The sequence below is a fragment of the Oncorhynchus clarkii genome, chromosome 21 (genome assembly GCF_045791955.1).
Source record: "Oncorhynchus clarkii lewisi isolate Uvic-CL-2024 chromosome 21, UVic_Ocla_1.0, whole genome shotgun sequence".
Lineage (NCBI taxonomy): Eukaryota > Metazoa > Chordata > Actinopteri > Salmoniformes > Salmonidae > Oncorhynchus > Oncorhynchus clarkii.
Genome location: NC_092167.1, coordinates 9,719,250 through 9,741,052, shown reverse-complemented (window position 1 = coordinate 9,741,052; position 21,803 = coordinate 9,719,250). Strand labels below are relative to the sequence as shown.

The 21,803-nt window shown below is 43.5% G+C and overlaps 1 protein-coding gene and 2 pseudogenes across 2 annotated transcripts; all 3 read left to right on the top strand.

The window, feature by feature from the left end:
* Positions 1-8,611: 8,611 nt before the first annotated feature.
* LOC139379300 (nuclear factor 7, brain-like) lies at positions 8,612-10,993 on the top strand (annotated as a pseudogene).
* A 629-nt stretch (positions 10,994-11,622) lies between these two features.
* On the top strand, positions 11,623-14,244 carry LOC139378504 (E3 ubiquitin-protein ligase TRIM35-like). 2 transcript variants are annotated; one of them, XM_071120727.1, is made up of 6 exons: positions 11,623-11,806; positions 11,993-12,438; positions 12,649-12,744; positions 12,825-13,078; positions 13,165-13,286; positions 13,467-14,242. In XM_071120727.1, exons 2-6 carry the CDS (start codon positions 12,022-12,024, stop codon positions 14,009-14,011), a joined length of 1,434 nt encoding a protein of 477 aa, XP_070976828.1. In that variant the 5' UTR covers positions 11,623-11,806; positions 11,993-12,021; the 3' UTR covers positions 14,012-14,242. The 2 variants fall into 2 exon arrangements, with proteins under 2 accessions (XP_070976828.1, XP_070976829.1); XM_071120728.1 differs by having other exon boundaries at positions 11,660-11,734; positions 13,467-14,244.
* Positions 14,245-14,850: 606 nt separating this feature from the next.
* Positions 14,851-21,612, top strand: LOC139379595 (protein mono-ADP-ribosyltransferase TIPARP-like; annotated as a pseudogene).
* Positions 21,613-21,803: the final 191 nt, after the last annotated feature.

The window sequence follows — 21,803 nt, the reverse complement described above, 5'->3', positions numbered from 1 at the left end:
AACAGTGCAGTCACACTAATGCACGCCTGATGTGTAGGTACTTCGGCATCTTCCATCTGTGGCAGTCACGGACTGGAGCCGTCACATGCTGGATGGTCGTTGGTCTGCTATGAGCAAGAGAATGAAGGACTATAAACCAGGATTTAAGACTATAGCCCCAATTCTATTTCCTTGTCATTTTCCCCAAATACAATTATTACGAAGCCTTCTATTTTCTTCAAAAACTCACATTATTTCACTCTGAAAGGCACTGGGTGATTAAAAATAGACCTTATTAGTTTCTCTCCACTCTCTGCCATCTTCTCTTTAATGGACTGGTTTCGCTCTATTTTAATGGACACATTAAAACATGTCGACGACTAAAAATCATTCGGTCTTAGAGTTGACATTTACTGTCAGCAATCAGTCAGGGACACAACCCCGGTCCCCCTCGGTAGAAATGTCAGACGAATAAGGTACAAAACTAGTGACATCATCCACACGGTTGTTAAATTACACAACGAAGTGGCACATTCCTCTGCCGTAGCCTGGCAACGGGACCATGTCTGTCCAGCGTCCACCCACAGAAGAGGAGTAAGGGGACGGGCTGGTTGCCGTGAGTGACGGCATCCCGTTTCATTCATCGGCTCCACTTTGGCTCCTTGCATGACAAAGAGGATGTAGGCTACTGTACACTGATGACTGAAGCTGAATGGACTTGAGCTATAAGTAACTGTTGGTTAAACCAGGGATCCACAGTGATGCACCTGTTGTGTCACCTGCATGCCTACTCCTTATTATCTGTAGGTTAAAACTACCCGATGACTCACTCAAACCTTCTACTTCCTCATTGTTTACTGAATGGTACTTTTTCTGCCCTCAGCAGTTCAAAGTATCCCGGGATTTCCTACACTAACACACTAGTATGACTGGTCAGTGCTTAAAGACTGGGCTGATGCACTTTGGGGAGTTAATTTACTGAATGTTACTTTCTCTGCCATCTCCCCTCAGTGGGAGGCCAGCGCACCAAACCGCTAAGAAATGACTAATAAAAAGCATTAGAACCCCACAATGGCTACGAGCCTGAAGCATTTGACATGGGACAAAGGGTTGCTGGGACCAATGTGAGTTGTGTGAGTTGTAATGTGATGAGGGATGCAGGAGAGCGGCTGTGAGGCTGGGACCGACTGCTAAGATTAAAGGATTATTTGCATTCTCGGTCCCATGGAAACTGTCAAATTTGAGACGGTAACAATCGCTTCCTGCAAGCAAAGAGGTTTTATTAATTAAATCTCCCCCCATGATCAGGTTGGGAAAACGACATATGCAGAGGCCTCACGTCATCTCTTACTCTCAATGTAATCACATATAACAGTGATGTCTCAGAGGAAGGTACATGTATTGTTACTGTACGGCACCATCTACTATCCACTGTCTCCAAGGACCCCATCTTGTCATGAATCAACCCCACACAAGTCACGCTATTTCCAGCCAGCGGCAGCGGATGTGTCCCTGAACTCCACCTCCGCTCTGAGACGGATGCAGGTGGCTGGTAGAGGTCAATGGAGGATTATATAGTGCCTTTTAACCATTCCCATCTTTTATATGCCCCGATAGCACACAGTTAATGAGGGCAGAATCCTTTCTCCCAGGACAGCGCTTAATATCCCCTATCATTGGGACAGAGGCCCTGTTGTACCATGATGGAGCATCACAACCATCCATCTTGGCTCTAAAAAGACTCCCAGTTTCCTCTAGCTACTACCTCCTTATCTGCCTGTGGTGTGAAGCTGGTCCTCTTCTCTTCCCTGTGCTGCCCAGAGCTTAGAGCCTATCCCAGCATACCACAGTGGATTAGGCCCCTCACCAGTGACAATGACCAATTCTGCACTGTAGGCCATGTGACCTACATGGAGACTGTCACATTGGTTTGGCATCAACCTTTTTGTTCAGCCCTTATAAACTGGTCGCTACTCTAAACACCGTAGTCTGGAGATGTCTACGTGATGTAGTGCCTGCGTCTGTGATCTGAATCACATTGTATCGTTTCTTATCTCTCCAGAGTGGGTGTTTCCATAATTGTCCCCAGTCACCGTTTCAGGACATAGAAGAAGAAAAAAATCCATAACATGAAGCACAATTTCAGGAAAGTGATTGTGAAAACCTTCCTTACACCAGGAGCGCTTTCCTCGCTCGCACCATCACGAAGCCAGAGAAAAAAACTAATAACGATTTGAGTCATTGCAGAGCACAAATTCATCTCCCAGAAACAACCTTGTAATCACTCTCTCCCTCAGCTAGAGTTTAAAGGAAAGCTTGGGAATAAAAAATGAAAAGAAGAATGATATTGGGGAGGGGAGAGTGGGTGTTGTATTGACCCGTCAGGTGTGGGTTACTGAATTGATGTTGCTCCTTTAAACTCTATTTGCAGCGGTGGAGGTGGAGGTATGCAGGGCTGCACACCCAATAACAGCTGGGCTCCCAGTGAATCCTGGAGATCTGGAATGTGAGGCCTGGCGACCTTCCAGAGCCCAAAGGAGGATGGAGTCTGAGTCCCAGGTTTCTCACCATTCTCTCCAAATAAGATTGACCTCAACTCTCATTTGTCCCCATGCAAGCCGTGGGCAAGACGTGTGTGTGTGTGTGTGTGTGTGTGTGTGTGTGTGTGTGTGTGTGTGTGTGTGTGTGTGTGTGTGTGTGTGTGTGTGTGTGTGTGTGTGTGTGTGTGTGTGTGTGTGTGTGTGTGCCTGTGCCTGTGCCTGTGCCTGTGCCTGTGCCTGTGCCTGTGCCTGTGCCTGTGCCTCTGTGTCTGTGTGTGTGTGTGAGCAAGCATGTGTGCGTGTGTATTCCAGTGATCAACACACATTTGGCCTCTGAGTAAGAATCCATAAATAAAATGGCTTCTGGGGAAACTTTCTGCCATTGGTTTCATGTCTGTCTGAGATTGTTGTCAAGAGTTCCTCCACCCATACAGAGAAGGGATAAAAAAAATCAATATGACCGAAAAGGTAACTGGTACTTGGTAAGCAGCCAGCCTGGCCAGTCTGGTGATATTGTGCATTTTATCCAATTTATACGGAGGCCTCAACTCATGTGTGAAAAGCAGAAATGAAATTCTCCTCTGATTAAATGGATGTGCTTGAGGTTTATTTCCTTTGACGCTGGTGGTCCTCTACTACTCAGAACGTGAAGGGAATGGAAATGATTGGTCGACACGTCACACAACTATTTCTTTCTGAGTAGGAAATATTGATAAGGCATGACATACAGACCAAGCACCATGGCCTTCTTCCATCTCGGGGCTGTAACAATTACAGTTGTGTTTCAACTTGAGGATATTCATCTGCTAATGTCTTCCACTATTTACCCAAGGACTACTCTACAGGCCTGTTCCGTTGGTAGTTTCTCACTCTGTGATCATTTGAGGCGCTCTCTCTCTCTTCTCTCTCTCTCTCTCTCTCTCTCTCTCTCTCTCTCTCTCTCTGTAGCACAGCAGATTAATACCTTATTGAATCGGTTTATACGAGGCTGCAATAAATGTGATACTCCGTTATACTCTATTGATAATAACATTATCAATAGAGTGGGCCCCAGCACCCTGCTCTCTCACAGGACATGTGGGAGAAGTGCCAGTGTTGTAGTACTCAGTCCAGGTTAGGGGCTTGACTACAACGCTGGGCAGTGCTCAGCACACTGTCATACTGTGCTCAGTTTTTTGGGGGGCAAGGAAAATATCAGATATCGGTATCGGACAAGAATATAATATCGGTGCATCACTAATAATTAATGTAGCAGGTTAGGAGACAAAAATGTCTGTCCCATGTACTATCAGCTCTGTAATGCCCTGATAGTGGTGTGAGACTGGTGGAGGTGTCCTGATACTCTCCAGAAGGCATCCGTCACTGAGACGAGCCAGGGAGGATAGTAAGAGAGAACACTGCATGTCAAACTGCCCAAGCTCATTAGAACCTAGGGGGATTGACAGCCATTCTCAGACCCAATGAGGCTCCTAGTTGCCTGGCTGCCTAGGAGAACATTGAACGGTATGAGAGAAATAATGAATCACTAAGCCTGCGTCCGTCGCACTGCCTCCCTGCCACTCTCCATCAGAGAGAGAGAGAGAGAGACAGAGAGAGAGACAATACTTAGTTGAGGCTGTTGGAATTGCTTGCTAATAAGAGGACAGTAACCCTTGGTCTCTGACATATTTGAAACAAATTGGATTTACTTTAGGATCATTTTTCATCTAGATTTAAAAGTATGTAACATATAATAACAGCATATCTCATTGGGTGATCATGTTTGTATATTTATACCCTATTAAGTAATACTACCATGTCTTCACCAGCAGTAAATAACAGTCTACAATGTAGTTTTGCAATGTGTTTCACAGTAACAACTGTTTCTCTTTGCAAGAGAAACAGTTGCAATTATGTCTGGATAATTTCTGACATCTAGTGGTAAAGTAGTGGTCTCATAACACAGGTACAGTAGGTACATCACTAATTGAATTAGATGTTTTATTATTATTGTTGTTGTTGTTTTATGTCACTCTAGTCTGCACAATATATTTCATAATAGATATTGCAAAGGTGACAGCTGCATATTTACCGTATATACGGATACCAGTTGGTTTGACAAGACAATACTTATTATCTGACTGTTAGATTGTTAGATAATGTGGCACAGGAGATTGGTGGCACCTTAATTGGGGAGGATGGGCTCGTGGTAATGGTTGGAGCGGAATAGGAAGAATGGTATCAGATACATCAAACACATGGTTTGATGCCATTAAATTCACTCCATTCCAGCCATTATTCAGAGCCGTCCTCCACTCAGCAGCCTCCACTGGTTGGTAGTATTGTGCAAACACCCCTGAGCCTGAGCCTTAGTTTCTGTCTGGAGCAGGCAGGGTGAAATGTGACTGTAAGTTTTGGTTTTGTTGCCTAGCAACTCATGGGAATGACATATAGAAACTGCTGGTCATTGTGGGTGAAGTCCATTTCAACACTATCAACCTGCACTTTGATCCAGCAAGCCACCACAACTTACATCGCCTCGTTGATCAATTCTAACATCGAACCAAGAGGAGGAGGGCATTTAGGGACAGACACTGGGCCCCAGCACTCTGTTCTCTCACAGGACACTTGGGAGCAGTGCCAGTGTTGTAGTACTCAGTCCAGGTTAGGGACTTGACTGTTGTAGGCAGTGCTCAGCAAACTCTCATACTGTGCTGTCAGCTTAAGAAGAAGCGGACATTTTGGGACAGGCACGGGGAACCAGCACCCTCTCCTCTCCCCAGGACCCTTGGGGAAGTGCACCGCACACTCACTTTGTACTGTGGAAAAACACTCTTTTCACCACTTCGATCAGGAAGTGACTTTTTTTGCTGCAAGTTAGGAGAACTTACGCAGCAGGTTAGGATAATTCATGTAGCAGGTTAGGAGACAAAAATACTGCCCTAACCTGCTACGAAAATCACTTCGTATCGAAGTGGCGTGAAAAGAGTCTGTCCCCTGTACTGTCAACTTGGAGCCTCAATGAGGCCCTGGCTAACTGAGAGAATGTTGGACAGTATGGGAGAAATAATTTCCCAATTTTGTTCACGTTAAAATGTTTTCTTCCCTCATCAACTTACACACAAGACCCCATAATGACAAAGCAAAATGTAGGTTTTAGAAATGTTTGCAAATGTATTACAAATTAGAAACTGAAATATCACATTTACATCAGTATTCAGTCCCTTTACTCAGTACTTTCTTGAAGCACCTTTGGCAGTGATTACAACCTTGAGTCTTCTTGGGTATGACGCTACAAGCTTAGCACACCTGCATTTGGGGAGTTTCTCCCATTCTTCTCTGCAGATCCTCTCGAGCTCTGTCAGGTCAGATTGGGAGCGTTGCTGCAAAGCTATTTTTAGGTCTCTCCAGAGATTTTTCGATCAGGTTCAAGTCTGGGCTCTGGCGGGGCCACTCAAGGACATTCAAAGACTTATCCCAAAGCCACTCCTGCATTGTCTTGACTGGGTGCTTAGGGTCGTTGTCCTGTTGGAAGGTGAACCTTCACCCCAGTCTGAGGTCCTGAGCAGTCTGGAGCAGATTGTCATTAAGGATCTGTCTATACTTTGCGCCGTTCATCTTTCCCTCAATCCTCAGTCTCCCAGTCCCTGCCGCTGAAAAACATCCCCACAGCATGATTCGGCCACCACCATGGTTCACCGTAGGGATGGTGCCAGGTTTCCTCCAGACGAGACGCTTGACATTCAGGCCAAAGAGTTTAATCTTGGTTTCATCAGACCAGAGAATCTTGTTTCTCATAGTCTGAGAGTCATTTAGGTGCCCTTTGGGAAACTCCAAGCGGGCCGGCATGTGCCTTATACTGTAGAGTGGCTTCCGTCTGGCCACTCTACCATAAAGGCCTGATTGGTGGAGTGCTGCAGAGATGGTTGTCCTTCTGGAAGGTTCTCCCATGTCTACAGAGGAACCCTGGAGCTCTTTCAGAGTGACCATCGGGTTCTTGGTCACCTCCCTGACCAAGGCCCTTCTCCCCCGATTGCTCAGTTTGGTCGGGCGGCCAGCTCTAGGAAGAGTCTTGGTGGTTCCAAACTTCTTTAATTTAAGAATGATGGAGGCCACTGTGTTCTTGGGGACCTTCAATGCTGCAGACATTTTTTGGTATCCTTCCCCAGATCTGTGCCTCAACACAATCCTGTCTCGGAGCTCTACAGACAATTCCTTCTACCTCATGGCTTGGTTTTTGCTCTGACATGACCTGTGAACTGTGGGACCTTATACAGACAGATGTGTGCTTTTCCAAATCACGTCCAATCAATTGAATTTACCACAGGTGGACTCCAATCAAGTTGTAGAAACATCTCAAGGATGATCAATGGAAACAGGATGCACCTGAGCTCCATTTCAAGTCTCATAGGAAAGGGTCGTAATTTAATACATTTTAGAATAAGGCTGTAACGTAACAAAATGTGTGAAAGGTCAAGAGGTCTGAATACTTTCCGAATGCACTATGTGTGTGCGTGTGTGAGTGTATCGGAGGGGTTGTGGAAAAAATCAGAAGACATATTTTCATCTCATATGGACTAATACAGTATATATTATCCTATTAAATCATTACTATACATACTATTATAAATTGATACTGAATCATTGTTATGTCAGGTCAACAGATTCTGTATAATGCAGTTTATTATGTTAGTGTACTCAGTATGTGCATTCTTAATAATACAAATTAATACATTCAATTCCATGTTGTGCTGTCCATATCAATTGAATATTGTTTTCCCAATGTCCTTTCAACTTGTTCAATTGAATTGAACTCCCTTAAACGTGGTTGATTGACAGATGATACATGTATTGCATCTACTGCCATTTCAAATTCTCACAACTAGATGAGGATATCAATCTACACAGAGAATATAGTAGTTTATACAGAAGATCTATACAGAGACAGACATTCAAACCCAAGTGGACTCTAAACTGAACACTTGAAATGCAAACGTGAAATTATTAAATTAATCTGAAACACCAGAGTCCAGATTGAAGAATTCACTTCAACACATAATGCCTTATTGATGTTTCAAAGAGGCAACATATTGTGAAATCCAACCATTACAATCATTTAAAGGATATACTGATGGATGGGGAAAATGGTCAAGATAAGAATTAAATATACATGTGAACAACACTAAGCCTGCATTCATCACTCTGCCTGCCTGCCACTCCATCTTAGAGAGAGAGAGAGAGAGACAGAGAGAGACAGAGAGAGAGAGACAGAGAGAGAGAGACAGAGAGAGAGAGAGACAGAAACAAAGAGAGACAGAGAGAAACAGAAACCGAGAGAGACAGAGAGAGAGAGACAGAGAGAGAGAGACAGAGAGAGAGACAGAGAGAGAGAGACAGAGAGAGCGAGACAGAGAGAGAGAGAGAGACAGAAACAAAGAGAGACAGAGAGAGACAGAAACAGAGAGAGACAGAGAGAGAGAGATAGAGAGATCTCTCTCTCTATCTCTCTCTCTCTGTTTCTGTCTCTCTCTGTCTCTCTTTGTTTCTGTCTCTCTCTCTTCTGTCTCTCAGAAACAGAAACAGAGAAAGAGAGACAGAGACAGAGAAAGAGAGAGAGCGACTGCAATAGCATTTAGTCTAGGAATTGTTTGTTAGTAGGATGTACGTTGGTGTGTTGAAGGACAGGTTCAAAGTAAATTGACTATTTTCCAACTAGATTTAAAAGTATACTTATACACTATTAAGCAATACTGCCATGTCTTCACCAGCAGTCTACAATGTCGTTTTGCAATGCTTTTCACAGTAATAACCGTTACTCTTTGCAATGGCTGGATACCTACTGACATCTAGTGGTAAAGTCCTTGTTTCATTTAACATATTTTTTATTGGTATTTTATATCCCTCTAGTGTGTGTTAGATAATGCATTATTGTTGGTTGGTACATTACACACATCTGCATTCCTGCCAGGATGCAGAGGGAAATGTGATAGTTCTGGTTTTGGTTTCATTTCCTGGAATATGAAAACATAACTGTGGGTGGAGTTTTTGTCTGTGTCATGCCTTTATAATCAGTAAAACCTGCCCCTTGAGCCACAACCCTGTTAACTTGCTTCATGTATTTCAACCATGACCAAGACAGAATAGCACACTGAGTAATACATTATAATGGAAGCCAGCTTGTCTCTCCTGGAGGAACACCTCTCTTGTCCCGTGTGTTGTGACATATTCAGCAACCTTGCCGTCCTCAAATGCAGCCCCAGCTTCTGTGAGGAGTGTCTACAGAAATACTGGAAGGATATGGACAATCTGCTGTATCCTGTATGCAGGAAAGAGTGTTCAATTGAGCAGCCGAGCTAAAGTTTGGCCTTAAAGAGTCTCTGTGAATCGGTCCAGAGAGGGAGTGAAAAGGAGAAAGGATCCCAGGATATGTTTTGATGACAAGCAGCCCATCTGTGTTGTCTGTCACATATCAAAGAAACATAAAGGCCATGACTGCTGTCCCACTGAGGAGGCTCTGCCTGATTTTAAGGTCAGTTTGTGAAAGTATCTGTTCCCTTTGCTTTTATTTTAACTGGTAATTTCAATATCATTATGTGACTGAGTAGAGAGTGACTGGCTGGATTAAAAGACTGGTCTGGTTTTTACCAGGTTTACAATAATCCCTTTTCATTTATCATTAGAGTGAAATCCAGCGTGTGAGTTCCACTTTGAAGAAGGAATTAGAAAGCATGAACACAGCCAGGATGTGCCATCCAACCTGGGAGGAGCATATACAGGTATCTGTCATTAAAAAAAAAACGTGTTTTTAAATATGGAAACATTTGAGCGGTGTTCAAGTTTAATCTTGTCTATTAGGGTCAAGCCCAGTGTGGAGAGGAGCAGATAACGGAGGAGTTTAAGACACCACCAGTTCCTGGAAGATGAAGAGACAGCCAGGACAGCTGCCCTGAGAAAGGAAGTGCAACAGAAATGTCAAGTGATGCGAGAAAGAGCTGAGCCTTTGACCAAGCAGATTTCAACCCTAATAGAGACTATTCAGATGATCAAGGACATGGATGTTGACCCTATCACTTTCCTTCAGGTAAGGGTAAAGATGTTTTAAATTACAAAGATGTAAATTCCCAACATGAGCTCATGAACTCACTGCAAAAAATGATCGTCCAAAGGACGCAAGCGTCACATTGCTAGGCTGCAGTCAAATGTCGTATAACGCCTTGAAATTCTCAACCAGGTCGGAAATTGATGGTGAATAATTTCACAACTGTAAATGATTTATTCCTCTGTGAGTTTTTCAATTATCTCAGTGTCATCTGATATAACATAGTGACATATGTCCTTGTTTTTGTAGAATTACAAGGTCATACTTAATAGGTATGTTGTAAATTAAGTCCCATTTCATCCCTACTAAATACATGTTACGCTCCATTTACAACAGCACTGATGTTAATTATTCCTATAGAGCCGAATCCACAGCAACAGACACTGCAGATGCTGAGGTAGTGTCAGGAGCATTCATTGACATAGCCAAGCATGTGGGATCTCTGAAATTCAAGGTCTGGAAGAAGATGCTTGGGATCATTTACTATAGTAAGTCCAAGTTTTTCACAAATGTTGTTTTTTAATATCTTGACTATCTTACTGTAGCAAATAAGGCCACAATACTTTGGAATTAAATTTATTTTTTCAATAGTTATTTGAAATGGTTTTATCTCCCAACACACCCACACACTTCAGTATTAAAGTACAATATTAAAGTACAATGAACTTTCCCCTTAAGCTTCGGTGACCATGGATCCAAAACACAGTGTCTGCAAGGCTCATAATGACTCATGACCTGACCACTGTGACATACAGCGAGGAGAGGCAGAACCTTCCAGAAAATCCTGAGAGGCTTAAAATGGGAGTGTTGGGTTCTGAAGGTCACAGTAAAGGCAGACATTTTTGGGATGTAGAGGTAGGAGAAAGTGATAACTGGACCCTGGGAGTAGCCAAAGAGTCAATTGTGCGCAACAAGCCACTCAAAATGGAGCCTCAGAGCGGATTGTGGAGCATCAGGTATATTAGTGGGAAATACAGAGTATGTGTAAAACCACGCATCCAGATCAAGCTGGATGAGAGCCCACGAGTGATCAGAGAACATCTGGACTGTGACCAAGGGGAGCTGACATTCTGTGATCCCACTAAGAGCACTATTCTGTACACCTTCAATGATACATTCACTGAAAAAGTGTTCCCATACTTTTACAGTCCCACTGCACCTTTTGTCAGTTAGCCCCAACTTTGGGCAGAATATAAACATGAGTGGAGACAGGTTGCCAGGTTTATAATATGTGGGGACAAATATCTACTAACATGTATCAACTAGAGGGACCCCATTGTGTGAACTTTAGTTGAATCCAGCTCCATGTAAATAGCTGTAAGACTTGCCTCAACACAAAGCATACTATGGGTATAAGTAGTGTAATCTAATTGATGCCAATGGAATGTGGTATGGTAACAACTGTCTATCTCATAATGCTTGTACAAGTGTTTAAAGCAGTTGTTACATTATGTAAAATATGTAAAGTACAGTCAATTATCTAAATACAATTTTAATGTTTCTGTTGCATTTCATGTTGTGCTTTTTTATTTACTGAATGGACCTTCCTAATTATTTAAGTGGGTTTAGCTAATTTAATTAATTTACACATTATAAAATAAAGTTTCAATTTGGTACCATTGCAAATATTCACCACTAAACGGGTATCTCCAACTACCGGTATACAGTAGAGACCACTGTTGCTCAATGCCACACTGTAAAATGGGCCTGTAGACAACGAGTGGGCATACAACTAAAATGTAAATATAAATGGAGAAAATACATCCCACGGCTATGACATTAACATTCAAATAGTCGTTGATTTATATGATGTATTTGTAGTGCTCGTGGCATGACAACTCATTAGTGAAACATGACTTTTAACATGAATAAATCATTTTTTTAGAAAGTCAACAATGACAAACACAAACAATGGAGTAACAGTCTAGTACCACCAAATAATGAAACCAATGTGAACACGGAGTGGAACTGGTGGTATAGTGTTAAAGAATGGTCTGCCTGGCTCCACCCCCATAATGATGTGTCACACCATAACAGGAAGAAGGGAATCGAAACTGGTCTTGGCGTCGCAGATCAAACAAGGAGCTAGTTACGTGTGTTTGGTCGCTGTCCCCTGTAGACGTGTCTTGGATAGCAAGTGAGTGTCACTGTAACTTGTTCTATTAAAGCACTCCCAAACTAAACATCGACGTGGCCTAGGACCTAGGCAGTAAGTATGGCTATTTTGAAGTTCAGACAGAATGTTGTTGAGCCCAAATAATTAGCTGGGTAAAGTTAAACTAAATACTGTACCTTACAGAGGTCATTAGCTAACTAGAACACAAACAAGGGCTGGCTCTGGCTTTGTCTAATACCTAGAGCTCTGTGTGTCCCTTTGCCCTACATTCCCTTCCAGAGGAGGAGTCATTTTCGTGTGAAGAAGGCATGGCCGCTCGATTCTCTCTCCCAGAGGAGGACCTCTGTTGCCCTGTGTGCTGCGATATTTTCAGGGATCCTGTGGTCCTCAAGTGCAGCCACAGTTTCTGTGCAGCCTGCTTAGAGCAGTACTGGTCTGGGAAGGGGTCGGCCCGGGACTGCCCTCTCTGTAGGAGGGAGTTTGTGGACGAGCCGGTGGCCAGCCTCACCCTGAAGAACCTGTGTGACTCCTACATCCAGGAGAGTGGAGCACTTGGACCTACAGGGGAGCTGTGTGAACTGGGTGAGCTGTGCTCCCTGCACGGGGAGAGGCTGAAACTGTTCTGTCTGCAGGACAAGGAGCCCATCTGTTTGGTCTGTCACACCTCCAGGAAGCATAAAAACCATGAGTGCTGCCCGGTGGGAGAAGCTATAGGTGACATGAAGGTAATCTGGTGTTTTGATAGGCAGCCCTATAAATATAAATTGAGTTCTCTAGATAGCATTTTATGAGTTCAGAGGTGACCATGAAGGTAAAGGGGACAATGCTAGGAGTTTGAACTAATCTGTTTTATGCCTTCTGCAACTATTTGCCTTTGTAGAACTGATATGTTTTGTTTATTCTTAGTCCAATTCTCTTTTTAATGTTCTTTGAAGGAGGAGATTAAGTCTGTGCTTACTTGTTTGCAAGAGAAGAAGGAGGCGTTTGACAAAATGAAGCAAAACTATGAAAATACAGTGACACACATTCAGGTAATGTTGGTGGTTGGCCATAGTATTAAATCTAATCTCTTGTATGTTAACACACAATCCTAACAAAGGTCTCATTTCAGATCCAGGCCCGGTTTGTGGCAAAGAGGATTCATGAGGAGTTTGAGACGCTCCACCATTTCCTCCAAGCTGAAGAGGCTGCTAGGCTTGCAGCTCTGAAAGAGGAGGAGGAGAGTAAGAGTGAGATGTTGAGGCAGAGTATGAGGGAGATGGACAGAACCCTGGCCTCCCTCTCTGACACTATCAGAGCCATGGAGGAGGAGATGGCTTTGGAGGATACTTTTTTTCTCCAGAAATGCAAGCAGACAATGAGAAGGTGAGTATATTACAACCCATGGTGGTTTCACTGTCTACGGACCATTACATGATGAGTACTAACTCCTAGTTTTTCTGTCTGTATAGTGTTCAGTCTAGCACACTGCAGGACCCAGTTATGGTCCCGGGAGCACTCATCGATGTGGCCAAGTACCTGGGCTCACTTCAATACAAAGTGTGGGAGAAGATGCAAGGGATTGTTAAATACAGTGAGTACTAACTGCAGAGTGTGTTGAACATCACTCGGTGTCAAGACTAGTCTATTTCGTTACATGATAGACTGAAATGTTAACTTTTTAAGCACTTAAAGTGCTTCTTAATGTGTATTGACACAGCAATTAGTGGTGAGAACCACTACATCATGGTAACTGGCTGTACTTTCTCCTCAGCGCCAGTGACTCTGGACCCCAACACGGCTGCCCCCTGGCTCCTACTGTCTGAAGACCTCACCAGTGTGAGGGACAGCGATGACAAACGAAAGCTTCCAGACAACCCCGAGAGGTTTGACCCTGACACAGGCGTACTGGGCTCTGAGGGCTTCAGCTCAGGAAAGCATGTCTGGGACGTGGAGGTTGGAGAGAACAGCGCCTGGGTCCTCGGCGTAGCCAAAGAGTCCATCCAGAGGAAAGACAAGGTCTCCTCCGTACTGAAGAATGGATACCTGTCCGTGTACTTTTACCACAAGATGTACTTTGCCGGGACCTCACCCCTGACACGACTCAATCTGAAGAAGAGCCCTCAGAGGATCAGAGTGCAGCTAGACTGGGAGAAGGGGAGAGTGTGCTTCTCTGACCCAACTGACAACACGCAGATCTACACTTTCAAACACACCTTTTCTGAGAGGGTCTTCCCCTATTTCTGGGTTGGCTGTAAGCAGTGTCCGCTGAGGATTGAGCCATTAGAGGTCTCAGTGAAAGCTGTAGATCACACCTGAGAATGTGTTATGGAATTTTCTGTCTCTAAAAAGTGTCTTTCTTGATGAATTTCTGTCATAAGAGAAAATCGAATGGATAAATAATATTTAAATATCTGCCGCTTGTTGCCTTTAAATAAACACTGACATTTGATTTTCTAATGGACAAGTGTTGACAATTATTTTATTGTGCATGGAATCAGTTATTAGTTTTCTGTGTGGAATAAAAATAAATAAAAATGGACTATATCAGACTTGCTGTGATCTTTCTTTTATTAGAACATACAAAGATGTGTTTGTGTGCAGTTGTCATCCATTTCAAATAGTTGGGCTAAACCATTCCTGTAATAACACCGTCAAATGGTATCCCCTGAAATCTACAAATGATCCTGTAAGAATATTGTCTGAAGACGACTTCCAGATCTGTTTTAGGCTTAAATATAAATGCCTTATTTAGTTACTCACCAATCAATACTTTTTTTGAGTAAAGCAAAACGTGGACAGATTCATTAAGCCTGAAACACTGCACGTTAACAGATAAAAAGTAAGTTCATGTTCTGTTTGAGTCATGCGATGCAAGTCATTTAGCTAGTAAGTCGGTGCAAATTCGAGGACAGGAGAAACATGACTGTCTCAAGCATTTGTATTAATTAGTACCTTTTTCATTAAATGTCTACAGGATATCTCTATAAAAGTTTTTAGATTTCAGCAAATTGGATTTTGGTTATGTGATGAGTGTTGCTTTTCAAATTATTAGGCTTTTGTTTTGTCATTGACTCAGGATAGGATTGGGACATTTATTTAGTCCTTTGGGTACCATGCTATGCCAACAAACTATTTACCCTCAAAAGATATTGAAGATGACTGACCTTTCATCAATCAAAGGGAAGAAGAGGGAACCTACAACCGTGATCACAGAGGCCTGTCCAAAGTCTCCCAAGGTCAGCTTCCTCACTCCTCTACTGCTCATGGAGGTCCCTTCTGACACCAACACCAGTCTGCCAGTGTGGGACGCCATGCACTCCCAACAAGTGGACGTTGTCTGGACTGTGGCACCATACAGTATCAATGTCCGCTTCACTCCTCTCCCCTCCAAGTCAGGGCAGACTACTAATGCCAGCAATACTCCTATCTGCTCTCTTGGCAAAAGCAGCAACACCACCAGGATCATCCAGATGTTGTCAGACCCATCCTCAGCCAGACCCAAATGATCATCCAACCTCTACCACAGCAAATGACCCCAACCAAAATCACAGCCAGTGTGCTCCTCACCTTTCCTCAAAGCACCCTCAACCTGGAGCAGTCACCATCTCACCTCACAAGCCCCAGAACATGACACCAGGCCCAGTCAAAACCACCTCTCTCATTTTCCCCCTGTCTGTCATCATCCCCCAGCCACAGCCTGTCCACCAGCCGACCACCCCAGCCCAAACCCAAGCCATTAGCACTAATCAGCCCCCTGGTCCATCCAAGACGGCAGTCAGTCTGACCTTCCACACAAACACCTCCGGCGACATCCAGATCTGCGACCACTTTCTCACTTACTTCCGCCAGGACGGGGAGCAACTGCAAGCAGCACCACACGCCATACCCCTTCCACTAGCAGCTGTGGTGCATCAACAGTCACCCATGGGTAGACTTCACCCCCCGCGCCCAGGTTAATCTATAGAGGGCCTACTGCAATGTCAACCGGGAGGAGATTGGAGTCAAGGAAGGGTGAGTAGTACAGGTAGTAGATGTTAATCATAAAACACTGTCCATCAGTCCTCAAAATCTGAGATTTACATGCTTGTTGTTCCTCATAGCTCCATAAGTACTGCTGAATTTTAATTACACAATAGTTTATCAATGTATAAAATATTGTGCATTTACAGAGTATATGAAGAAGAAGAAAAATACAGGAACTGAGACTCACCTACACACACACACACACATACACACACACACACACACACACACACACACACACACACACACACACGGGGAAGTGCCAGAGATGACATCAAGGACTTGATGCCTGTCTTTAACGTAGCACTACTTGCTACTTGCTACTACACCATAATTCTTAATGTTTTTTTTCCCATGTTTGTGTCAGTACTGATTAGAGCTGGGAATTAGCAGGTACCTCACGATATGATATTGCGTTCCGATACTGTGATAACAAACATATTGCTCACGATGTGTGTTGTAGAGGGTCAAGAGAAAACCATGAGAGAATAAGTTTGGATCAGTCATGAAAAGAAAAGTGCAAAAAATGAAATGTCTCCCTATTTAAAAAGAAGATGGAGAACTATGAAGGAAAACTATTGAAATGTTGGTGCAGATACAGTGCCTTCAGAAAGTATTCTTTGACGTATTCCACATTTTGTTGTGTTACAGCCTGATTTCAAAATGGATTCAATTGATATTTTTTCTCACCCTTCTACACACAATACCCCATAATGACAAAGTGCAAACATGTTTTGAGACATTTTTGCACATCTATTGAAAATGAAATACAGAAATATCTCATTTACGTACAGTTGAAGTCGGAAGTTTACATACACCTTAGCCAAATACATTTAAACTCAGTTTTTCACAGTTCCTGACATTTAATCCAGGTAAAAATTCCCTGTCTTAGGTCAGTTAGGGTCACCACTTTATTTTAAGAGTGTGAAATGTCAGAATAATATTTGAGAGAATGATTTATTTCAGCTTTATTTCTTTCAACACATTCCCAGTGGGTCAGAAGTTTACATACACTCAATTAGTATTTGGTAGCATTGCCTTTAAATTGTTTAACTTGGGTCAAATGTTTCGGGTAGACTTCCACAACTTCCCACAATAAATTGGGTGAATTTTGGCCCATTCCTCCTGACAGAGCTGGTGTAACTGAGTCAGGTTTGTAGGCCTCCTTGCTCGCACACTCTTTTTCAGTTCTGCCAACACATTTTCTATGGGATTGAGGTCAGGGCTTTGTGATGGCCACTTCAATACCTTGACTTTGTTGTCCTTAAGCCATTTTGCCACAACTTTGGAAGTATGCTTGGTGTCATTGTCCATTTGGAACCCATTTGTGACCAAGATTTACCTTCCTGACTGATGCCTTGAGATGTTGCTTCAATATCCACATAATTTTCCTGTTTCATGATGCCATCTATTTTGTGAAGTGCATCAGTCCCTCCTGCAGCAAAGCACCCCCACAACATGATGCTGCCACCCCAGTGCTCCCCCTTTTTCCTCCAAACATAACGATGGTCATTATGGCCAAACAGTTCTATTTTTGTTTCATCAGACCAGAGGACATTTCTCCAAAAAATACAATCTTTGTCCCCATGTGCAGTTACAAACCGTAGTCTGGCTTTTTTTATGGTGGTTTTGGAGCAGTGGCATCTTCCTTGCTGAGCGGCCTTTCAGGTTATGTCAATATAGGACTCGTTTTACTGTGGATATAGATACTTTTGTACCTGTTTCCTCCAGCATCTTCACAAGGTCCTTTGCTGTTGTTCTGGGATTGATTAGCACTTTTTGCACCAAAGTACGTTCATCTCTAGGAGACAGAACGAGTCTCCTTCCTGAGTGGTATGATGTCTGCGTGGTCCCATGGTGTTTATACTTGCATACTATTGTTTGTAAAGATGAACGTGGTACCGTTTGGAAATTGCTCCCAAGGATGAACTAGACTTATGCAGGTTTACAATTTGTTCCGATTTCTTTTGATTTTCCTTTGATGTCAAGCAAAGAGGCACTGAGTTTTAAGGTAGGCCTTGAAATACATCTACAGGTACACCTCCAATTGACTCAAATGATGTCAGTAAGTCTGTCAGAAGCTTCTAAAGCCATGACATAATTTTCTGGAATTTTCCAAGCTGTTTAAAGGCACAGTCAACTTAGTGTATGTAAACTTCTGACCCACTGGAATTGTGATACAGGGAATTATAAGTAAAATAATCTGTCTGTAAACAATTGTTAGAAAAATGACTTGTGTCATGCACAAAGTAGATGTCCTAACCGACTTGCCAAAACTATAGTTTGTTAACAAGAAATTTGTGGAGTGGTTGAAAAACGAGTTTTAATGACTCCAACCTAAGTGTATGTAAACTTCTGACTTCAACTGTAAGTATTCACATAAGAGTCAATACATGTTAGAATCATCTTTGGCAGCAAATTACAGCTGTGAGTCTTTCTGGGCAAGTCTTTAAGAGCTTTGCCCACCTGGATTGTACAATATTTGCACATTATTGTTTAAAAAATTCTTCAAGCTCTGTCAGGTTGGTTGTTGATCATGGCTAGACAGCCATTTTCAAGTCTTGCCATAGATTTCCAAGTCGATTTAAGTCAAAATTGTAACTATGCCACCCAGGAACATTCAATGTTGCCTTGATAAGCAACTCCAGTGCATATTTGGCCTTGTGTTTTAGGTTATTGTCCTGCTGAATGGTGAATTTGTCTCCCAGTGTCTGTTAGAAAGCAGACTGAACCATGTTTTCCTCTAGGATTTTGCCTGTGCTTAGCTCTATTCTGTTTATTTTTATCCCCAAAAACTCCCTAGTCCTTGCTGATGACAAGCATACGCATAATATGATGTAACCACCACCATGCTTGAAAATATGAAGAGTGATGTATTGTGTTGGATTTGCCTGAAATATAACCCTTTGTATTCAGGACATAAAGTTAATTTATTTGCAACATTTTTTACTTTAGTGCCTTATTGCAAACAGACATGTTTTGGAATATTTTTATTCTGTATCAATCAATCAATTAATCAAATGTATTTATCAAGCCCTTCTTACATCAGCTGATGTCACAAAGTGCTGTACAGAAACCCAGCCTAAAACCACAAACAGCAAGCAATGCAGGTGTAGAAGCACGGTGGCTAGGAAAAACTCCCTAGAAAGGCAAGAACCTTTTTTTTTTTTTTTTAATTTTACCTTTATTTAACCAGGCAAGTCAGTTAAGAACAAATTCTTATTTTCAATGACGGCCTGGGAACAGTGGGTTAACTGCCTGTTCAGGGGCAGAACGACAGATTTGTACCTTGTCAGCTCAGGGGTTTGAACTCGCAACCTTCCGGTTACTAGTCCAACGCTCTAACCACTAGGCTACCCTGCCGCCCCGCACCTAGGAAGAAACCTAGAGGAACCAGGCTATAACCAGGCTATGAGGTCCAGTCTTCTTCTGGCTGTGCCGGGTGGAGATTATAAAAGAACATGGCCAAGATGTTCAAATGTTCATAGATGACCAGCAGGGTCAAATAATAATAATCATAGTGGTTGTCAAGGGTGCAACAGGTCAGCACCTCAGGAGTAAATGTCAGTTGGCTTGTCATAGCCAATCATTCAAAGTATCTCTACCGCTCCTGCTGTTTCTAGAGATTTGAAAACAGCAGATCTGGGACAGGTAGCACGTCCGGTGAACAGGTCAGGGTTCCATAAACTCAGGCAGAACAGTTGAAACTGGAGCAGCAGCACGGCCAGGTGGACTGGGGACAGCAAGGAGTCATCAGGCCAGGTAGTCCTTAGGCATGGTCCTAGGGCTCAGGTTCTCAGAGAGAAAGAAAGAAAGAGAGACAGAAAGAAGAGAAAGAAAGAAAGAAAGAGAAAGAGAGAGAGAATTAGAGAGAGCATACTTAAATTCACACAGGACACCGGATAAAACAGGAGAAATACTCCAGATATAACAGACTAACCCTAGCCCCCCGACACATAAACTACTGCAGCATTAATACTGGAGGCTGAGACAGGAGGGGTCGGGAGACACTGTGGCCCTATATGACGATACCCCCGGACAAGGTCAAACAGGCAGGACATAACCCCACCCACTTTGCCAAAGCACAGCCCCCACACCACTAGAGGGATATCTTCAACCACCAACTTACCATCCTGAGATAAGGTCGAGTATAGCCCACAAAGATCTCCGCCACGGCACAACCCAAGAGGGGGTTGTGAAGGAAGCCTGATGACATTGCTTCCAGAGGCAGTTTGGAACTTTGTAGTAAGTGTTGCAACCGAGGACAGACAATTTTTACGTGCTTCAGCACCCGGTGGTCCCGTTCTGTGATCATGTGTGGCCCACCACTTCCCTGAGCCGTTGCTGCACCTAGAAGTTTCCACTTCACAAAAACAGCAGTTACAGTTGACCGGGGCAGCTCTAGCAGGGCAGAAATAGCAGAGTTCACTAATTTGAAGGGGTGTCCACATACTTTTAGTCATGTAGTGTTACTCATAATTGGGGCCAGGAGAAATTCTCCACTATTTTTCAAACCAGTAGTTCTGTCCTACAGCACCAAAAGGTTGATAGTGTCATCTCAAGCCACCTGTTGGCATTTAGACCCTACAGGGGACGCACCAGTGTGGGAGGGGCTAGAAAGATACTCCTGACCTGTAAAATGACTAACCACGACTAACCATGTGTTTATTATGTTGAAATGTGTTTGAAAGAGGCTGTAGTGTCACCATATTGATTGAACTGCAGGTTAATGTCATAGGTCAGGTGGTAGAGCATCTTAGTGTCCTACTCATAATGCTGGAATCACACCATATTAGTTCTAGTTCATCAATAATAACATCAACTACATTCACTAAAACAACCATCTACTTGTCTTGTATAGGACAGGTATCCTGCTGGATGGTCTGGCCGGCACATCCACCGAGCCAACTTCAGTGTAGACCCCCGGGGGGAGTTCAGCACCTGGTACCCCCCAGTATGGACCCCTAGCTCCGCCCCAGACCAGGACTACAGCATGGTGGATGTGCCGGCCAGCACCCAGGCCTTCCAGAAGGTTCACAGCCTGTTCCACAAGACCCTGTCAGAGACCCGGGTGGAGATAGTCAGCCTCCACCAGATCCAGAATGTCCTCCACTGTGACAAGTTCCAAAGGTGTGGATGGGGACTCCCTCTGGCCCTCTTTGAAATGTATTCTTGTGAGAATAGCCATTCATTTTCCTCCTCTACTGTATCTGACCGTCATGTGGGAATGAGATAAAGGACAGGGAAAGGTAGATAACATGGTGCGACATTACATCACACAACAGATCAATATAAACGTATTGATCAGGTTATCCATAGGAGATGAAGGCTTTTTATTTTACTGCTCCATTTGACAATGAATAAATGTAATACTGATAAAAACCGATTGAATTGAATTTAAGATGAATACATACATTAGGTGGCATTGTTTGCGTTGTAGGTACAAGGAGCACATGCGGAAGCTCGGCGACACAAAGGAAGACGGGGCTCTGGAGAGGCACCTGTTCCACGGGACCGTCGGGGACTTCATTGAGGACATCTGCCACAACAACTTTGACCCGCGCGTCTCGGGAGTCAATGGGTTCGTGCACAGCTACGGCTCCTACTTCACCCGCGACGTCTCCTACTTCAACACATTCGCTGCGGTGTCACCTGACGCTGTGGTGCGTAACATGTTCCTGGCCAAGGTGCTGGTGGGATAGGTGAGCGTGGGCAAGTGCAAATACCGCTGGCCGCCACAAGTCAGATCCACGAAGGAGGACTACAACCTATACGACACCTGTGTGGACCAGCTGGTCAACTCCACCATCTTTGTAGTTTTTGACCGGTGCCAGTGCTACCCCTACTATCTGATCAAATACAAAGAACTGCTAGTGGTGGACGTTAATGAGTAGGTTTACCCTGGGAGAGCTAGTGTTGCTGCCTGTGACGGTAACTGTTGTTGTTCACTGGATGTTCATTCCACACCAGACCGTAATGCAGCACCTTGCATTAAGGTGAAAGACAGCATTAAGAATAGATCAGTCAAAACTGCATCAAACAAAATGTTTGTGTATCCAGGTCAAAGGATAATGTTCAAAGCCTT

Excerpts from the sequence above, each read along its gene's own strand:
- LOC139378504 (XM_071120728.1), top strand. The coding sequence starts at position 12,022 with ATGGCCGCTCGATTCTCTCTCCCAGAGGAGGACCTCTGTTGCCCTGTG. Across the intron at positions 12,745-12,824 it reads ATACAGTGACACACATTCAG|ATCCAGGCCCGGTTTGTGGC; the intron begins GTAATGTTGGTG and ends GTCTCATTTCAG. Across the intron at positions 13,079-13,164 it reads TGCAAGCAGACAATGAGAAG|TGTTCAGTCTAGCACACTGC; the intron begins GTGAGTATATTA and ends CTGTCTGTATAG.